Below are 19,539 nucleotides of genomic sequence, written 5' to 3'. Positions count from 1 at the left end.
CCTTGTGGGTTCTGTTATGCTTTGTTTTTTCTTTTTTTGCCCACCCCGGGATCTGCAAATACAAACCTCTAATGTTAATATATATATATATATATATATTGTGGGATCAAGGGAATGCTTGGTACTATATTTGTTGTATTATGCTGCAGATGGTGTATTATTGTAACATGTGGGATCAAGGGAATGCTTGTTATATTTCTTTTTTTGCCCACCCCGAGATATGAGTATGATTTGAAAAATAATGTTTAATGTTTAAAAATGTATTCTTAATCAAGAAAATAATGAGCTCCAACCTTGTTTTTGGTTAAAAGGAGAGGTTACACTGCTTTTCTTTAAAAAATAAAGCCCTTTTACGTGGTTTCAAAGCATAAAAGATGTTAAAAAAAAAAAAAAGAGGTAAAACCCTATATATATATATGTGTGTGTGTGTGTTTTAAAAGCATTAATATTAGAAATAAGTAGAAAAATAAATAATCAGGAAGGGCAACTTAATTATTACTGACCTCAATTTGTTGTTATCAAAAAATAAATAAAGTGTTTTTATTTACGTAATCAATTATAGAAAAGAAATTTGACGGAAATTATGGTAACTTAAAGACATGGAAGAAAAACCTAATTTTCTGTTGTCTTTTTTAATTTTATGTCTCTTCAAACTCAACTAAACCTATGTACTAAGCAACGAAACGAAGAATCTGTGGCGTTAACATCGGAGCATGGAATAAAATTCGACATCAAAAAATGAAACAAAATACATACACCATGTAGTGCCGAGAGTCTGGAAGATTTATGTGCTTTGTTATTTATTGTTACTGAATATAATATAAAACTATTTTTAAGGTTTCGAAGTAACTTCAATTCTTAAATCAAGAAAAAAAGTATTTTTGTACATTTTTTTAGTTCATAAATAATATATTTGTCAATATAATACAAAAGTATTATCTGAATTTCATATAATAGATGATTAAACGTTTAAATTGAATAATAATAATAATAATAATCTAGCTAAAAGCTAGTATACACTTTTTATTACAGCTGATGAAACCTTTATCTCTGATCTCTCCAATTAATTAGATCTAGAACACATATACTAAACTCATATATTTAATTCTTACATCTAGAAATATATTCTTACATTTCCTGCGGATACAATTAAAGTAAAACTCTATAACACATGAAGAAGTACGTAGTTTAATAATTGAATTGGTATCCATAAGAAGAAAAAAAATTATGGTGAGATAGTTATTCTCAATCCTATATTTAGCTTTATTTTATATTTTTTTAGTTAATGTGAGATCCATTTTCCAAAAAAAGCGAAAGAGAAAAAAAAAAGCATTTTTCTTGCTCTCAAGCCTTAGTAATCTTAGTTTTCTTGAAGATACAATTATAGTACAACAAATTAACAAACAAAATACACACACACGCTCTAAAAATGAGCTAGGCTTTTGTTTGAAGACATAATTAGAGTTTAAATTATTATTCTTTCTGGATGAAGATTAGCAGGTTTCAGGCCTTTCTCATGGAATCACCATTTACATACGCTGCAGATTAATCCTGTCCGGCACCGTAGTACCAATCTAAGTCCACATCCCACATATCATTATCGACAGGCATTGGCATGCTACTACTCTCACCAGTTCCAGAGGGATTGCCTTGGTCTCCGGACCATGAACTGTCAGGTGAGCTTGTGTTCTCCACTGTTGGATGGTTTTGATCAGATGCTACTAGCTCATTGCCACCAGAGGCTGGTTGAGTTCTTGGCTCGATTACCTCAAGGCCCACCGGCCGTCTGTCGAATGCTCGCATGCACTTTGAGTTTTTGTAGACCCGGCACAAACTGTATTCATGCCTTAACTGCAACCACACAGCAAAATTGTATAAGATCTGTTTGTCTTTTATCTATCTGTCTATCTATCCATATCAGAAATATTGACAATTTTTCATCAAGAAAATAAAAGGTAGAACTATTGACAATACATGCATGTTCATCACTTAACTTGTGAATATTTCTATCGTTAAGATACTATAGTCTTAATTAGCGTTCTAAGACTCAATTTGGAGCAAAACGAGGCATCAACAAAAGTATCATCAGTTTTCTTGTAGAAATTTTACCTAAAGGGAAAATAAAAACCATGTTTCAGACCATGATTATCAGCAAAACAAATTCACAAGGTTTTCACATAAAATAAAGTTAATTATTGTGTGACTTCAGCAGCTATATACCTAGATCCTATTAGATTGTTGTGATTGATCCTTTGGATGTTTAATCAAGACCGTCGTTATTAGATTGCTTAATCTATGGTTTTCTTTGGCTGTAAATCATGATCGATCAGTTATACAATTGTCTCGCACAAAAACTTAAAAAGAAGTAGATTTTTTGCTTCCCCTTGAGTCAATTAGTTACTCCATTAATTAATTACTAACATTTCAAGCGAAAATGAAGAGTATCATGTTCGTTTTCCTATATTTAAAGTAGATAACTCACCTTTGGATTTGCGCTAGTTGATGAGGATGCTTTATCTTGATCTACAGCTTTGTACTCGTTCATTTTCCACTCAGTTTTTCTTCCATTTGGAGCCCTTCCGCTATAGAAAACCATTGTTCTTTTCAAACCAATGCTGCGATTGTTGGAAAAGACAGACCCGGGAGAGCCAGTTGCTTTCCAGTATCCAGTATTTGTTAGTCTCTTAGGCCTCCCTCCACGAGCTTCGCTCTCTTGTCTTGGAATGAAGAAAAACCACTGCTCAGGATCTTTAATATGGTGCAAGCCTCCTGAAAATTCTGTTCAAAACAAAGATATCTAGTGACTAGCACGAAGCCAAAAATAAATAAATAAAATTTCATGGGATTCCATGATTAAGAATCTCTTGTATTAATCTTGGTAACACCTGCCCTCGAATTTCCTTTTCAATTTACTTGCAGAATACGTTAATCCATCCCTTAAATTACAAATGTGTTTTTTTTTCTTTGTTAATATTTAATTATTGGGAAAAAATTAGAGCTTCATCTTTCATACATAGGAATCAAAATATACGTCTTTGTTGGCCTAGAATTGCATGGAAGAGTAAAAAAAAATATCACAATGAATATGTATATTTCATGGGGAAAATTTTCCTCTGCGTCAAAAAAAAAAATATAGAATAGAAATTGTGTTGATGAAAAACACTTTCAGATTGACAACCAGAGGAAAGCTTAACAAGAAATGCCATGTTTGATAGCTTTCATATATGTGCAACCAATCTATGGCCAGTTATGGTGTTATCAATGCTATATGGTATGTGTAAGTAGTAAAAATTGCCATTATAAAAAAAAATAGAAATTAGATTAAACCATTTCCCACAGATCACTTTCCTTTCATACCCAGTTCAGCAAAAACTATACCAAGAACAGAAAGATGGGGTGAAAAAGAAAAAAAAAAGAAAAAAGAAACGAGACCCAGACTGAAAGGAGAGATCTTTTACGTGGAAGATCCCATGGATCGTGCTCGTATATATCACGGACCGGTATAATCTGGTTAATGACCTGGTTAAGGTCTTCACTCCCGCCATCTAGCTTGTGGTGAAGATAAAACGAGATCAGCTCTTCTTCGGTAGGGAAGAAACGATAACCTGGTGGAAAAACCATTTTAATCTCTCTCTTTCAAAGACAAATTAAGAAAGACCACAAATAAAGGGTAATCAAAATATAGCAATGAATATGTTGTAATATAATTTTGATTATATTGCATATGCTACGTCAATATCACGTCTATATAACGAGTTCTTAGAGATCAAGAAAGTTAGGCAAGAGAGCAGAAGAGGGATGTGAGCCGAGTGAAATTGGAAAGAGAGAGGCACCAGGGGAATACCGAGAAATTTCCATAGCTCATATACATCCGTACAGGACCCACGATAGAATCAGTCAATATTATTTTTCTTCTCGTTGTGAATCCTGACTTATTTCTTTGCTACCCGTCTTCCTTTGGAAATTTTTATTTCTACGAGTTCACATAACATGCTTTTTAATTTGTTCCTCATCCAATCACTGTATTTCTTGCCTTAAGTTTTTCTTTTCTTTTTTCGCACAAAACAACAGATGACTGCTTATTTCACAGCTCAATAATTAACCACAAGGGATTGTTCGATCGTGTGTTCTGAGAAATATTCATTTCGTGTGATGAGGTCTCAAGTTCTAATTACGCCACTATTCTTTTTGTAAGAATCTAATTTGTCTGATATTTACAAATCTCTTTTCGTCCAGTGTTTTCGTGTTGCCGCATGTTGGTCTATTGATCTTGTAAGAAAAAAATGCATGCAAGCTGATGCAAGTGAGGCTTATTATTATGAAAATGAAGATATTGCCTTCTTAACTTACAAGTACTAAAATGGCCTTGGCGCAATGTAAGTACTATCATGCACATTCCATCAATATGCAGCGTGACTGGTGCAGCATCCACATTGACTTTTATTAAGAACAAATTTTGGTTTCGTTCTAAAGAATTTATCATGGACTTAATCATGATTAATTATCGATCCAAATCAAGACTATTTCACGATTAAGTTTGTGACAAATTTTAGCACTCTGCACATCCAGAAAAAAATAATAATAAGTAAGCAGAATGATTAGTGGCATGTCATTAACAAATATTGATGGGAAAATCTATGTTTGCTTATATTAATAATATTTTACCCACTTATCTACAAAAAGATATTAACGGCCTGTTTGGTTTCATGTAATGTAATATTTTATTATATTCTTGTATAATTCTTAAGGTTACAACTATTCATTAATTACATTATATAAATTAAAAACAATGCAAATATATAGTTTGATAGTACGTAGATATATCTATATTCAAGCAAGAACCAGTTTTAAATGAAAGTAAAATTTTAGAAAAAATACGAGGACTAAAATAAGATTATGTCAAGGCCTGATCTATGCTTTACAACCAAATAAAAAATATATAAATAATTTTATAACCTTTTTCGTTACATTACATATTTGATTCAATTATATTATACCGAGTTGAGGTGATAACTTTAGAAAAGGAGCAAATAGTTTGACTATATCAGGTTAACTAATTCGCTAGCGAATGACTACAAGGCAAGTATACAATGATGTCAGGCTCATCTTGGTTTCGAAGAAGCTACCTGTTGTTTTGTTAACGCGCTTATGCTCCTTCTCTGAAGCTTTGCCCCCGGCCCTGTGCTTTTCAATTTATTAGTGTTTTTTTCTGCATCAGTTTTTGGTTGGCCAGATATCTCTGTCAAGGCTGCATATAAATATTTCGTCCCCAGTTAGAGACATGTGTGTATAATTTCCTACCAACCAACGAGGAAATTGAGCAAATATTACCGCCCGACCAGGAAATTGAGCTTGGTTTATCTTTTGCAGACAGGAATTAATGTTATCAGAAAGAAAGCATACACACACATGGTGAGATGGATTCCACAGGATCGGGCCGGGAATGCAGGGTGATTATTTGATAGATGCGATGTTGCAGACTGTTTGCAGTCATGAAAACCCTAGCTACATGCATGTATATTAAAATTTGAAGCCTATAAGTTGAGTTCTTTATCATGTTTTTAATCAAGAATATAGCATCACTCAACAAATACCTAGCCCCTCTCTAGATCCCCCTCCCTCCTTTCCTCCCTCCCATTTTTCAAATCCTTGGACTGTCATTGGTGCTAAAAGGAAAGGGAATAGATATGTATTGTTTAAAATGCTAAATGTTTTTTATACAAATTATCTCAACTTTCGTATCTATAGTTTTCATGTGTCTTGTAAAAATTGTAATGTATTTATATTCTTTTGGAAAGTAATAAAATTATAATTTTCAGATTAAAAAAGAATATAATGGAAATTGATCATGTTAATCAATTTATAATCAAATCTAAAATCTAAACTAATGGCAAGATTTTGTCTACAGATTAAATTAATTACTCAATAACTTGTTTGAATAACTATCCATATCCATGCATGGTGGAAATTATAATGATAGAAATGAACTCAATGAAAATTATCAGAAAATTGATAAATAATAATGAAAACACTAATAAAAAATATTTTATCAATAATTTCCGACATAAATAGCGATATATAATTTTCGTCGATAATTATCGATGAAGATTGTGATAGAATCTATCCTATCAATAATTGCAGATGAAAATTATAGCAAAATTTATAACATTGATAATTTCTATGGGAATTTTGACAAAATAAAGAAAATAATAGAAATCTCAACAATAAAGATATCAAAAAATTGACCTTTTACAATTGCCAAAGGACATTCCACACACCACCCCCCCCCCCCCCCCCAATTGACAAAATAGAGAAAATAATAAATTTCAACAACAATTTTGTCAAAAATTTGACCTTTTAGCATTGGAATTGTCAAAGGACATTCCACCCCCCTTCCTAAAACATTAGCAGACACCCCCAACCCCTAACCCAGACTAGCTACTAGTGTCAATCTAAATCTATCAATAGTGTCAGCATCTCTATAATTTACTTTCTTATGAAGTTTTGCTATACCAAGTAAATAAAGCTATTTATTTTTTATAACCTATTTATGTCTTAGGTTAATTTATTAAAATTGTTTGTACTATTTATAGTTTGCTTATATTTAAGTGTTTCATAGCTTTTTCATAGAGAATTGTGTTGTATTAATGTATTATTTGTATGTTAGGGTTTGTAGTTTGCTTATATTTAAGTGTTTCATAGCTTTTTCATAGAGAATTTTGTTGTATTAATGTATTATTTGTATATTAGGGTTTGTTTGGGATTTGAGAAAATTTATTTCATTTTTCATTTTATGAAATGAAATTTGATTTCGTAACTTAGGTGTGTTATAAAAAAAAATGATGGGTTATTTAATGGGTACCAATTATATTTTTTTAAAATTTTATTGTAAAGTTAGAAATTTGAGCAAATTTATTTTTCTGGAATTGACAATAATTAAAAGGTATGAATTTAGGTTGAATAATTTGAATTGAACAAATTATGGAAAATTAGTTAAGTACTGGTTATTTGTTGTTAATTTTATTATTTTGTTCATATATTGACGCAAAAATAAATTTGTGTGGAAATGATAATTAAATATTGGATTGTGAATTATTTTTATTATTTGAACTTTAAATTTCTAGTTACATTATAAATAAATATTGTCATCAATATTAGAATAGGTTTCATAAGTAATAGATGATTATTCTTGAAAGTATCAGGATTCTTCTAAAAGGTTGTATAGGCAAGATTATCTTAAAGGGGTTAAGGGTTTTATTAATTCCATACTTTCTAATCCAAAGAATATTAGTGGAAGTGTAATTAGATGTCCATGTGCAAAGTATAAGAATAAAAATTTTAACCATAAAGATTTTATGACGACGCATCTATTTAAAAAAGGATTCCTCAAGAAATACTTATGTTGGTTTGCACATGAATAACCCTATGTTCCATACATAACCATGTTAGAAAAGATGGTTGGCTCAACTTTTAATTCTAAAAACATACATGAGTTTGCGAATGATAATAATAATTCTTATAGGAGTATGGTGATGGATGCAATGATAATGAATCGAGAATATTATCCAATTAAAGGGTCATGTAACATCCCTTAAGATGAAGAATCAAATATAAATACAGCTAAGTTTTTTTATTTTTTGAAAGACCTCGATGAATAATTATGAGATGGGTATATAACTCATAGTAAATTATGAGCAATACACAAATGTTTACCATCAAGTTACATTATAGGTTAAATGACACCAGTTATAATAAGATCTTAAAATATGTGAAAATTATGTTACATAAAGGGAATAAGATAAAAGATAATTTCAATACTGTAAAATCCATGATAAAACCTTTTGGACCAAGTTAGAAAAAATTAATATATGTCTAAATTTTTATCACTAATGGAATCCAGTCATCAGAAGATTTCGCGTCAAAAAATTTATTTTGTTGGTAATTTCATCAATTAATGATTTTTAATATTAACGGAATTATTGATGGAATATTTCATTGGAATTTTCTTAGACGTTTAAGGGGAAAAAAAAAACTAAAACAAGTCTACTCTTCTTACAGTGCACCAATGTTCTGAATTAAGACTAAGAACAACCCCAACGCCAATTATTTGACCAACAAACCCACATGCCAAGCTGGAATTTTAAAGGCTATATTGAAACTTCTAAGCAAAAACTACCCAGTACTATTCAACATGTAATTCTCAAACAAAAACATGTTGATAAAAAGGGTAATCAAACACAACTTAGACAAAGAAAAAAGAAATTGCCTACAATTTACACTAAGAAAATATAGTGATAAAGACGGTAATCAAACACTCCATAAACGATATATGAGAGCAGCTAAATATATCTTTCTGTGGTAAAGTTATTAAGAAAGGTATTTTATAACATAGATCATCTTTCCAAACTAAAATTAATACAGTCCCTTCTCTCGTGGGCACCATGTTTGCACCTCCAAGCATTGCCTTTGCCTCGCTAATTATCATGGGCCATGCACCAAAGCACATAAACACTTGGAACAAAACTGAAAATATTGTTATGCCATGTCTGTAATTATAATATTCTGCGAGACAGAGTCCAAAATAGTTGAATCATTTCCAAATTACACCCCGAGCCAAACACAAGCATGAAAGTAAAGAAAATAGTTTTTAGCTATATCCTTCGGTATATACCGACGAATACTTTTTATTGGTATATACCGAGGGAATTCTAGTAAGAAAAAAAAAATAAAAATTAAAAGAAACAAAAAGTTATAATGACATGTCATTTTTATTGATAGTATTACCGACACAATAAACAAATCAGTGATATCCATCCGTAAATTTAATGGAAATATTTAAATTATGACCTGGCGAGCGAACTCCCCTCTCCCCCTCCTCTATTTCTTCTTCTTCTTCCTTGTTTTTCTCTATGAAAAAAAGCAAACCCTCTATATTCTATCACAATTCGGCTTCTTCAACACTTAGTCTGTCAGCATTTTTGTTCTTGTTCAATTCTTTTTTAGAATTCATCACATTAAAATTATCCATTTTTTGTTTGAACTTAATTTTAAAATATTAATTTTTATTGTATATTTTTGTAGAATGTACATGTTAGGGTTTATTTAAGATTTTGAAAAATTATATTTGTTTGTAATTTAGTGAAATTAATTTGAATTTTGTGATTTAGGTGTTTTATAATGAAATAAATAACTTATATAATGAGTATGTTTTATGTTTTGTCAATTTTATTTTTGAATTAAGAATTTCAGTAAATATGGAGGGATTTGAATTTATGTAGATAATTGATAATAATGTAAGAATACTATTAAAATAGATTAAATAAGTTTGAGTTAAATCAATGTTATTTAGTTTACATAATTAATTAATATATGCTGTTATCAATATTTAATACAGATTTAATATAAATAATGAATAATCGTTCTTGGATATATCGATTTTCGACTGCACAAAATAAATTATTATAATTTATTTGATGGTTTTATTAATTATACAAATAAAAAGCAGCATTCTTATAATTTAGTCATGTGTTTTTGAAAATAAATTAGCTAATATATATTTCAAATAACTAAAGGATGGATGCCTCCAACGGTGATGCCATAGCTGAACGTTGCTCTACTTGACAATCAATGAATTATATCTCTTTAAGTACCGTGAAATCGTCCTCGTAATATAATTATATCTCTTTAAGTACCATGACCAATGATTTTTTGGTTAGAATATTAAGAAAAAGACAAAAATCTTGATATGTAGTTTAATTTCTTAGTGACTTAACCCATAGACGTCAATGTATTTGAAAAGGATTAAACAATTACAGTATTTGATAATAAAATAGAGTGTGAGAAAGCTACAATTCCAGCTTCTGTCACTGAATATGTTATAAAAATATTTAAGATCATACCTCATGTAATCAGTTGTCTCGTAACCATCAATCCATCCATGATAATCACTTTAATTATAAAAAAAAAAAATCAGTGATTTATTATGGATTATATTGTTTAGGTTCACTCTTTTCTTTCCAAAACTCTTTCAATGCTGAACTCTTTCATCAATGAAACATTGAACAAGTGGTGATGAATTGTTTATTATATCACACTCTAAACTAAAAAGCATCAATACCCCTTTATTTTTTACACAGTGGATTGAAATAGTGTAATAACAGGATTGTTCTTGCCACATAAACTTGCGAAACATGTCGTGGGAGGGCATGGGGTTGTCTTTTCAATTTGGCATTGAAATAATGGTTGGGAAAAAAAAATGGTCAGTTCAGATTTTATTGGGTCATGGTCAAGTTGTAAGTCCCGGGCACTAGGGCATAGCATGGCTACCAGACACCTGGTGTTGGGACTGTCATACCCTAGACGGTAGGACCAGACTCGCGCGCCTAGCTATGCAGACCCGCTCTCCTGGATTTGTAGATCCACACAAATGGGTAGCAGACCCGCGCGCCTAGGTCGGTAGAACTGCACGTTGATTGCAAACCAGCTCGCCTAGGTCTGCTAACCCGAGCCTAGGGTCTACACCCCCCCAGGGGTTGCAGACCAGCTCGCCTAGGTTTGCAGACCTGCGCGCCTAGGTCTGCAGAACCGCCCGTTGATTGCAAACCAGCATGCTTGGGTATGCTAACCCGGGCTTGAGGTCTACACACACCCCTCCTAGAGCTGCAAACCCGCGCTCCTGGATTTGTCTAAGTCTATTAACCCGCGCCTGGGGTCTGGAAACCACCGCAGAAAAGAATAACAAATTTGAAAACATTTGAATAATCACTAATAAATTTAAAAAAAAATTATTCTTATCGCAGAAAAACCATAAATTTTATTTGAAGAGATTAAAAACTATAAAAATATACTATTAACATTGAAAAACAACCATAGATTTGATTTGAAGGGTAAAATTAAAAATTATTGTTCATATTATTATTATTATCATTAATAAATTTAAAATAAAATATTATTATTATCGAAGAAAAACTATAAATTTTATTTGAAGAAATTAAAAAATATAAAAACTTGAAACCAAACAAGTTTAATATTATTATAAATATTATTAAATTCATTCATATTATTAATTGGAAATAAATATTATAACTATAAAAAAAAATATAGATTTGATTTTAAGGATAAAATTAGTTGTTGTTGTTGTTGTTACTACTACTATTGACTTAAGTTTGTCATTCCCTTCCAAACTCAAGAAACCTGGGTCTGAAATGGAACGCCTGATCCAAGTTACTTAAGTGTAGCAGGGCCATAGACCCAAGTCTCTTGGCTCTTGTAGCTCCATCTAGCCCAAAGATCTTAGGTATGGCGTCAGGACCTAAAGATCTTGGGCCCTTTGTCAGGACCCAAGTCTAACCCGGTCCGATGATGAAGCCGGATCCAAGGCTTCTGGGTTTGGAATTTAAATGGAACCCAAAGCTCTTGGGTTTGGTGTTGCAGTCAGATCCACTTAAACTTGGTTAAGTTTAATGTTATTATTAATATTAAAAATATTATTATTTGTATTATAAATATTGTTATTTTTATTATAATTAATATTATTAATATAATAATTAATAAATTTGTAAGAAAAATCATTAATATTGAAAAACAACCATAGATTTGATTTGAAGGGTAAAATTAAAATTATTATTATTATTATTATTATTATTATTATTATTATTAAATTTGAAAAAAAAATATTATTACTATCAAATAAAACAATAAATTTTATTTGAAGGGATTAAAAATTATAAAAACTTGGGCCAAATAAATTTAATATTATTGTAAATATTATTAAATTCATTAATATTATTAAATTTGAAATAAATTTTATTACTATAAAAAAAACATAGATTTAATTTGAAGAGTAAAATCAATTATTATTATTATTATTATTAACTTGGCCTGGCATCCCTTTCCAGATCCAAGAAACTTGGGGCTGGAAAGGGGCGTCTGACCCAAGTTGCTTGTGATTGGTAGAAGCGCAAACCCAAGTCATTTGGATCTTGCAATTCCGCTTGACCCAAGGCACATGGGTCAAGCATCCAGACCCAAGGCAAATAGGTCTACGTCATGACCTAAGACTAATGGGTCCGACATCCTGACCCAAGTCTAATGGGTTCAACGTTGCAGGTAGATTCAAGACTCTTGGATCTAGCATTTAAGAGGGGCTCAAAGCTCTTGGACTTGGTGTTGCAGCCAAACCCACTTAAACTTGAGTAAGTTTAATATTATTAATATTATTATTATTTGTATTATAAATATTATTATTTTTATTATATTTAATATTATTAATAAAATAATTAATAAATTTGACAACAATATTATTAATATTGAAAAACAACTATAGATTTCATTTGAAGAATAAAATTTAAAATTATTATCATCATCATCATCTTCTTCATTAATAAATTCAAAAAAAATATATTATTACTATAAAAAAACCATAAATATTTTTTTGAAAAGATTAAAAAATATATAAACTTAGGCTAGACAAGTTATATATTGTTATTAATATTATAAATATTATTATCATTGTAGCCAGACCCAAGACTCTTGGGCCTGAAGTTGCAGCCTGACCTAACACTCTTGGGTCTGGCTACAACTTTGAGCCCAACAGCATTGGGTCCAGCTGCAACATTGAGCCCCAGGCACTTGAGTCTCCTTTTAGAGATAAACCCAATGTTCTTGGGTTTTAGATTTTTTTGATATTTTTTATATAAAAAAAAGGTTGGCCCGCAGCGTAGCGCGGGCAACTTAACTAGTTAGAACTAAACTAGATTCTTGACTCATGCTACGTCGTAGGTCAGATCAAAATTTCTTAGAATATACAAAAGAAACATCCAAGTATTGCCATATTGTTCTAGTAAAAACCGTGTTGAGGTTGACCTGATGTAATATGATCGACGTAATGGGTTTAAAGGCAACCCAAACAACCAGTAAAAATGTAGTTTGATTCACAAAAATTCAAAACAATATTTGTTTTAAAAAACAATAATACTGAAACAGCAACGTATTGGATAAAACCATGCCTACCTGGATTAACCTGTCAAATCTGAGACCTAGTTCATGAGACCATGATAACCTTATATAAAGCAAATCAAAACAAATTATAAACCTCAATTTTCAACTAACCTGATGTTGAAGAATAGAATTGAGAAAAATTAATTAAAAATAACAAAAAAAATTGACCCGAGTTAACCTGTCAAACTCATAACTCGAGTTATAAGATCGAGATAACCTTATAAAAAGTAAACAAAATAAATGACTTGAGCAACCCAGATTAGTCTACCAAACTCATGACCAAGATCATGAGACAGTGATAACTCCATAAAAAGTAAATCAAAACAAATTATGACACCCAATTTTCAATAAACATGTTAAAGGTTGAAAATGAAAAGAAAAAAAAATATCAATCTAAAAACATGACACAATAAAACGACCTGAGTCTACCCGGGTTAACCTGTAAAATATGTAACCTAAGTCATAAGACCAGGATAACCTCATAAAAAGCAAGCCAAAATAAATCATGAAATCTAATTCATAATCAACTCAATGCTAAAGTATAAAATTGAAAAAACATCAATTAGAAAAAGACAAAAAAACACTCAAGTTAACTAGGTTAATTAACTAAACCCACGACTTGATTTATGAGACCGAAATAACCTCATAAAAATAAATCTAAGATAAATTATGAAGTTTAATTTTCAATCAATCTAATGTTGAATGATAAAAATTGAAAAAAAAATTGTTTATTAAAAAAACAACATTAAAGTATAAAGTTAAATATATATATATATATATATATAAAGAAAAATTAAAATTAATAATGTTCTGTTAGGTGATACATGACCTCTTTTAGTTTATACCGTAAATTAATATAATATAATAATAAAGCATAACCAAAGTAGACCCTTCGACCGGAGGAGAAGCAAACCACGGTTCTAAATGTGAGATAGGAGATGACCTTGAACCATCATCGATACCCATGTGATTTAAAACAAGGCTCCCATGTATATTTTAATTTAATTTATCATAATTTGTGTAACCTCCGCTTTCTATTTTTAACTTGTCTTTGATCAAGATTGATTTAGCTTCCACCACTTATAGGTAAGATTCTGGTCTTAGTTGATGTAGTAGTTTGGTGTAGGGCCTAATTATTATTTATTTTTTTTCAGGAAATGATGATCACCTGAAATAATATATATATATATATATATATATATATATATATATATATATATATTTAAAAAAAATGTTTAATTTGGGATATCTAAATGACTAATGAAATTTGAATAATTGACCATTATCAATTTAGATTAAATATTTTTTTTGTTTTTATTTTAGGAAAAGAAAGTATAAAAGGCTATATCAAAATCATCAACAACAGTTTGTTGTTTGTTTTTTATGTGGTCCTTGGAAAATAAATTTAACATCATTATCTAATTATGTGTGTTAGAGAATAATATAAATTATATCCTAGAATCTCATGTAACAGTTTAAACTATTGAGTTGAGATGGTTCTTTGGCATAGTATCAGAGCCTTGATAACCTAGTGGTTACGAGTTCAAATCTCATCATTCCTATTTATTTGATAAAAATTAAGCACAATGTAATGTGGGTCTGTACAAGTTTCAAGCATAAAGAGCTTTCACTTGAGGGGTTGTGTTAGAGAATAATATAAATCATATCACGGGATCTCATCTAACAATTTAAGCTATTGAGTTGAGATGATTCTTTGATAACGTGTAATAATTTTTTTAAAATACAATTCTTTTTTAAAATTCTATCTGTTTTCTTTCATGAAAATATTTATTTTTATAATTATTTAATTAAATAAAAAATAAATTTAGTGAGGTGAGGTTATTTAACAAAGTCAGAGCTATGACATAGATCATAATTTATGTGGACTAAACCAGTTTGAACCAAGTTAATTCAAAATGTCATCAGATCAATATTTTATATATAAAAAACAAACATTATATCAAAATAATTTTTAAATTATTTTTTTAGAAAAAATCAAATCGGGTTTTGCCAAATGAACCGAGTTATAGGTGCACCTATAAGGCCAATTGAGTCATACTAGATCAACTTTCACCGATATAATTTGATACCCAATATGGTTTGGAGACTAAGTCAAATTCCATCCAATTTAGGACTAAATTGTGTTAAATATCATTATAAAAAATCTCCTTGTGACAACTTGCATGCAATTGACTAACTACTAAATTCTCTAATTACACATTATTTCAAAGGTCATCTCTTATTAGTACTAAATGAAAAATTTATATTCTTAATTGTTTAATTATTAAAAAATTATTTTAATTTAAAAATTTAAGTATAATAAATAATTTTAAATTAAATTTTCAAAAATAAAAGAAGAGAACTTAATTAATGAACAACATTTTATGCTTTATTATAATTGTAATATTTCAGTTTAAACTTACTCTTCTACATATTATTTTTTTTTTATTCGAGAAAACTTCACTTTCCAGAAAGTTACATATGTCGCATGTGAATTAACGAATAGGTTCACGGACTTCAAAATTCTGTACTCCATTTGATCACACTTGCCATTCAGTCAAGGGACGCATGAATCGACTTCTCGTTTGGTTTTATATTTGAGGTTCGGAGAAAGTGGGGGCTTCCGAATTGACCTGAGAGTCTCCTCGGCTCATGATGGTCCCAGTTACAAACAGCAGAATCTCACTCGAAATATCTCTGTTATCATCGACCGTGGAAAGAGGTGGGAAGAATCAAGTCAAGCATAAGTCAACTAAAACTCTCGAAGGAAGACGCATGGCAACCCGTGTTCATACCGAGTATGGACGAGGCTGAAAATCAGACACGATTCGGGGCAGTAAAATAACTTATGATAAAAATAAGTTTAAATGGTTTTAAGCTAGAAATATACCTGATGATAAAAATGACCCAAAACAATTTTCTAAAGAAAGAATATAGTATAATTTATAATTTAAAGATTTAAGAGTTTTGATTCAATTTTATAACAAATTTCTTGTTTTAATTAAAATTATTTATTTTATAACCTTCGAGTACTTTTCTTTGAATTCATGAAGGTTAAAAAAACACTTTCGATTAATTTACAAAAAGGATCTTTGCCTTGAAAATCGTCACAAAACTGCTCTGGCCGTGGTGGTGTGTGATGATTATTTTGTTTTTCAGGTAATATAAAATTGTTATTTTAAGAATTATTATAATATTAATTTAGATTTGATTATAAATAAATTATATTTTATAAAATATCGAATGATATAACTTTAATAATAAATTTAATTTTACTTTCACTTTAATTTTATATATTTTTAAATTTATTTTTTAATATTTTAAATAATATATTTGAATTAAAATTTTATTATTAACTTTCAAAAATCCTTGTATATAAATTAATAATTTATTTTAAAAAATATTATATATTTATATAATTCTTGGCTCATCCCTTAACTGGTACTTGAAATTGAAGAAGAACGAACCCATGCATGTCGGCATATAAGATCTTTGCTCTGGCCGTGGTGTTTGAGGATTTTTCCTATTATTAATATTCTGGTCAATAAAAAATAAATCAATATAATTAACCACAAAACCTTGACAGCGTATTTGAAGGTCAACATCGGTCTTCGTCAATGGTCCTTCATTATATGATTTTATTCTTTAATCTAACGAGGACCATCCTCCTCAAATATTTAATTCTGCCGAGCAAACCAAAATTGAAGTCTCTCAAACCATACTCATATACACGCTACAAAATTAACACCATTAATGCAACTTAGTGGACACTTCAAAAAACAAGTATAGACACGCGGATTCACTGTTCCAACAGTCTTCTAGTATATATTAGACATTCCAAACACCTTAAAATACCGATTCATAAACTCAAATCATTACTGGATAAATTGTTCTAAAATTATGAAATTTTAGAACTAAATACTTATTATTTTGTATAATATTTGGTATATTTTGACCCTATTAATTTGATTTAATGTGTGTTTTTTATTTTGAAATGATATGGTTATTTGTGTTGAATTGTGAGGTTATTTCTTGTATTGAGATTGCTTTTTTGGACATTATGGTGCATGGTTTATGTTTAGATTTATTTTGATTTATTTGGATTAGTATGAAATTTGAACGAAGTAGGTAAAATTAATAAAATATGTGTGGATGTTTGACGTTGTTTGTTATTGAGTTGATAAACAATAACTTGTTTTGAATTGATATCATAGTTAAAATAGCCTTGATAAAAACATTTTATTAGCATCTTGCCAAACACGGTCTTCGTATAGTTTTTAATAAATTTTAGTTTTTGAAAGATCATTTTGCAATTGATTTGAATTCTCCATTTTTTTCTACCATTATGTATTTAATATTTGGAATTGTGCCTGTATGCGATGTATTTTTTCCAAACTGGCTCCCTTCCACAAAAACAACAACAAAAAACATTTCTTTCAAAAATACAATTTTTATTTTAAATTGCATATAATCAAGTCTCTCAAAAATAAATTATATTTTTATATATTAGCATATTAAAAAAATCACAAAAATAGTCTTTTATTCTTACATGCATTTTTAGATTTGATAACAAGTTTATTAAAGCCATGAGAACTTGACCTACATTTTAAAAATACCAAAACATTTATACGTAAGATGTATTTCTAATATTAAAATACAAAAATATATTTTGACTTTAGAAAGGGTAGGTTTTAACTTGATAAGATAATGACCTCTTTACTAAGAAGAACTTTTCTTAAACCTTAAACAGACCAACAACTAAAAAACACTACAACATCTTAGTTTATACCGGACAAACAAACAATACAATTTACCTTAGGTAATGTGTGTTAACTAGGGATGTACATGCTCTCTATACACAACTAGTCCCTTTATTTAGACTTTGAGACTAGTTAAGGTTTCTAATTGTCAAAATACTGATAGCGACTCCATCCTTTTTTTTTATTGAATTCAATTATAATATTTAATTTGAATTCAATTGATATATAAGTTGAATTCATATGTTTAAAAAAGATAACATTTAATTCATTTTGTTCAATATAACTCTCGTTACCTTCATCTTATTTCTTCAATGATTATGGGAAAATAATGGACTAGATAAGTATTTTGAAAGAGTTAGTTTTAATATTAAATTTCTCATTCTTCAAATAATAAATAAGAGGGTTAACTTTTGATTTACTTTTATAGTATTTTTAGAGATTGAATTCTATTTGAAATTCAATTTTTAACACTCAAAAGAATTCCAAATATATTATAAGAATTAAACAACCTTATTCATTCTATATGTTCTTTAAGAAACTACATATGATTTTCTCACCAATAACAGGTATGTGAACTAATTAAGACATGGAACTAGCTGCTCTCTCACTACTGTATATACACACACACACACATAAGTGGAAGTATCTTTGATGATCTCGATGGATAAACTCGTATATAGCTATCAAGGAACAATATATTCTAAGATTTAAGTTTAATAATTCTGAAACTGTAATTATATAATCCTAAAATTTATTAGATATATAGTATGATTTTTTTGGAATTAAAAATAAAATTTCTTTTAAAATCTTGTGTAAAGAGTAAAGTCCTTGTGAATACTAGATATATAGATTACTTTATTTCTTTATTGTGCAACATTGCTTTGTATGGTGAGCCTCGTGGCTAGTGGGCTTAACATGTTAAGTATACACGCAATCACTACAATGAAAATGATATGTTGAAGTGGAGTCCATAAGGAGATTGGACCACGAAACCACCATTGCACAAAGCCCACCACCAAAAATGTTCTTACCCTAGTCAACAACAAAGATTTTATTTGTTTTTATATTTTTAAAATATTTTTTTAAAAAAATTATTTTTTACTTTAAATTAAATTTTTTAATATTTTAATATTTTTTTAATATGTTAATATTAAAAAAATTTAAAAATAAAAAAAATCTAATTTATTTTTTAAAAAATATTTTAAAAAAACAATCGCAACTATAATGTCAAATATGCTTTAAGGAACACCAAACATGCCAAAATTCTTTAGAACAAAACTAAGGAAATGATATTTTAAAAAAAAAATTGAATTGATTGAAAAAAACAGTGTTATGCGCACGTAGGAAGAACTATGAAAAAACGAAGAAGGATGAGGCATTTCTTACTTGCTTGCAGTCAAGCATAGCCGTCAATTATTAAATACTGATTGCGTCAATCAAATTTAAATAAAATAGTAAAATACAATCTGTTAAAAGGATAATTACAAAAGAATTTTATTTTTCCTTTCTATTTTTATAAATTACACTTTATATTATAAATTAAATAAAAAATAAAATACTGAGGATGCCAATTCTTATAAAAGCATGTAAAATAAATAATAAAAAATATAATTTATAAAAATGTAGAGAAAAAATAAAATTCAAATTAAACTATGGGAAAGCTTTTGTAATTATTCCTTTACCAAATCAAATTCAATTATATAGAATATCCTCATAACTTTTTTTTATATATTTTCATGCTCCATTTATTGTTCGACTTTCTTTTGGTACAACTTATAAT

The 19,539-nt window shown here is 29.2% G+C and overlaps 1 protein-coding gene across 1 annotated transcript; it reads right to left on the bottom strand.

The window, feature by feature from the left end:
• Positions 1 to 1,316: 1,316 nt before the first annotated feature.
• LOC133677184 (NAC domain-containing protein 90-like) lies at positions 1,317 to 3,770 on the bottom strand. Its single transcript, XM_062099051.1, has 3 exons — positions 3,459 to 3,770; positions 2,483 to 2,778; positions 1,317 to 1,851 (listed from the first exon to the last, which is right to left on the bottom strand). Exons 1-3 carry the CDS (start codon positions 3,619 to 3,621, stop codon positions 1,546 to 1,548), a joined length of 765 nt encoding a protein of 254 aa, XP_061955035.1. The 5' UTR covers positions 3,622 to 3,770; the 3' UTR covers positions 1,317 to 1,545.
• Between the last annotated feature and the right edge of the window lie 15,769 nt (positions 3,771 to 19,539).

Source organism: Populus nigra, chromosome 17, assembly GCF_951802175.1.
Source record: "Populus nigra chromosome 17, ddPopNigr1.1, whole genome shotgun sequence".
Lineage (NCBI taxonomy): Eukaryota > Viridiplantae > Streptophyta > Magnoliopsida > Malpighiales > Salicaceae > Populus > Populus nigra.
The sequence above is the reverse complement of the archived record's forward strand: the minus strand, read 5'-3'. Positions and strand labels throughout refer to the sequence as shown.

Excerpts from the sequence above, each read along its gene's own strand:
- LOC133677184 (XM_062099051.1), bottom strand. The coding sequence starts at position 3,621 with ATGGTTTTTCCACCAGGTTATCGTTTCTTCCCTACCGAAGAAGAGCTG. Across the intron at positions 2,779-3,458 it reads CGATCCATGGGATCTTCCAC|AATTTTCAGGAGGCTTGCAC; the intron begins GTAAAAGATCTC and ends TGTTTTGAACAG. Across the intron at positions 1,852-2,482 it reads CAACTAGCGCAAATCCAAAG|TTAAGGCATGAATACAGTTT; the intron begins GTGAGTTATCTA and ends GTGTGGTTGCAG.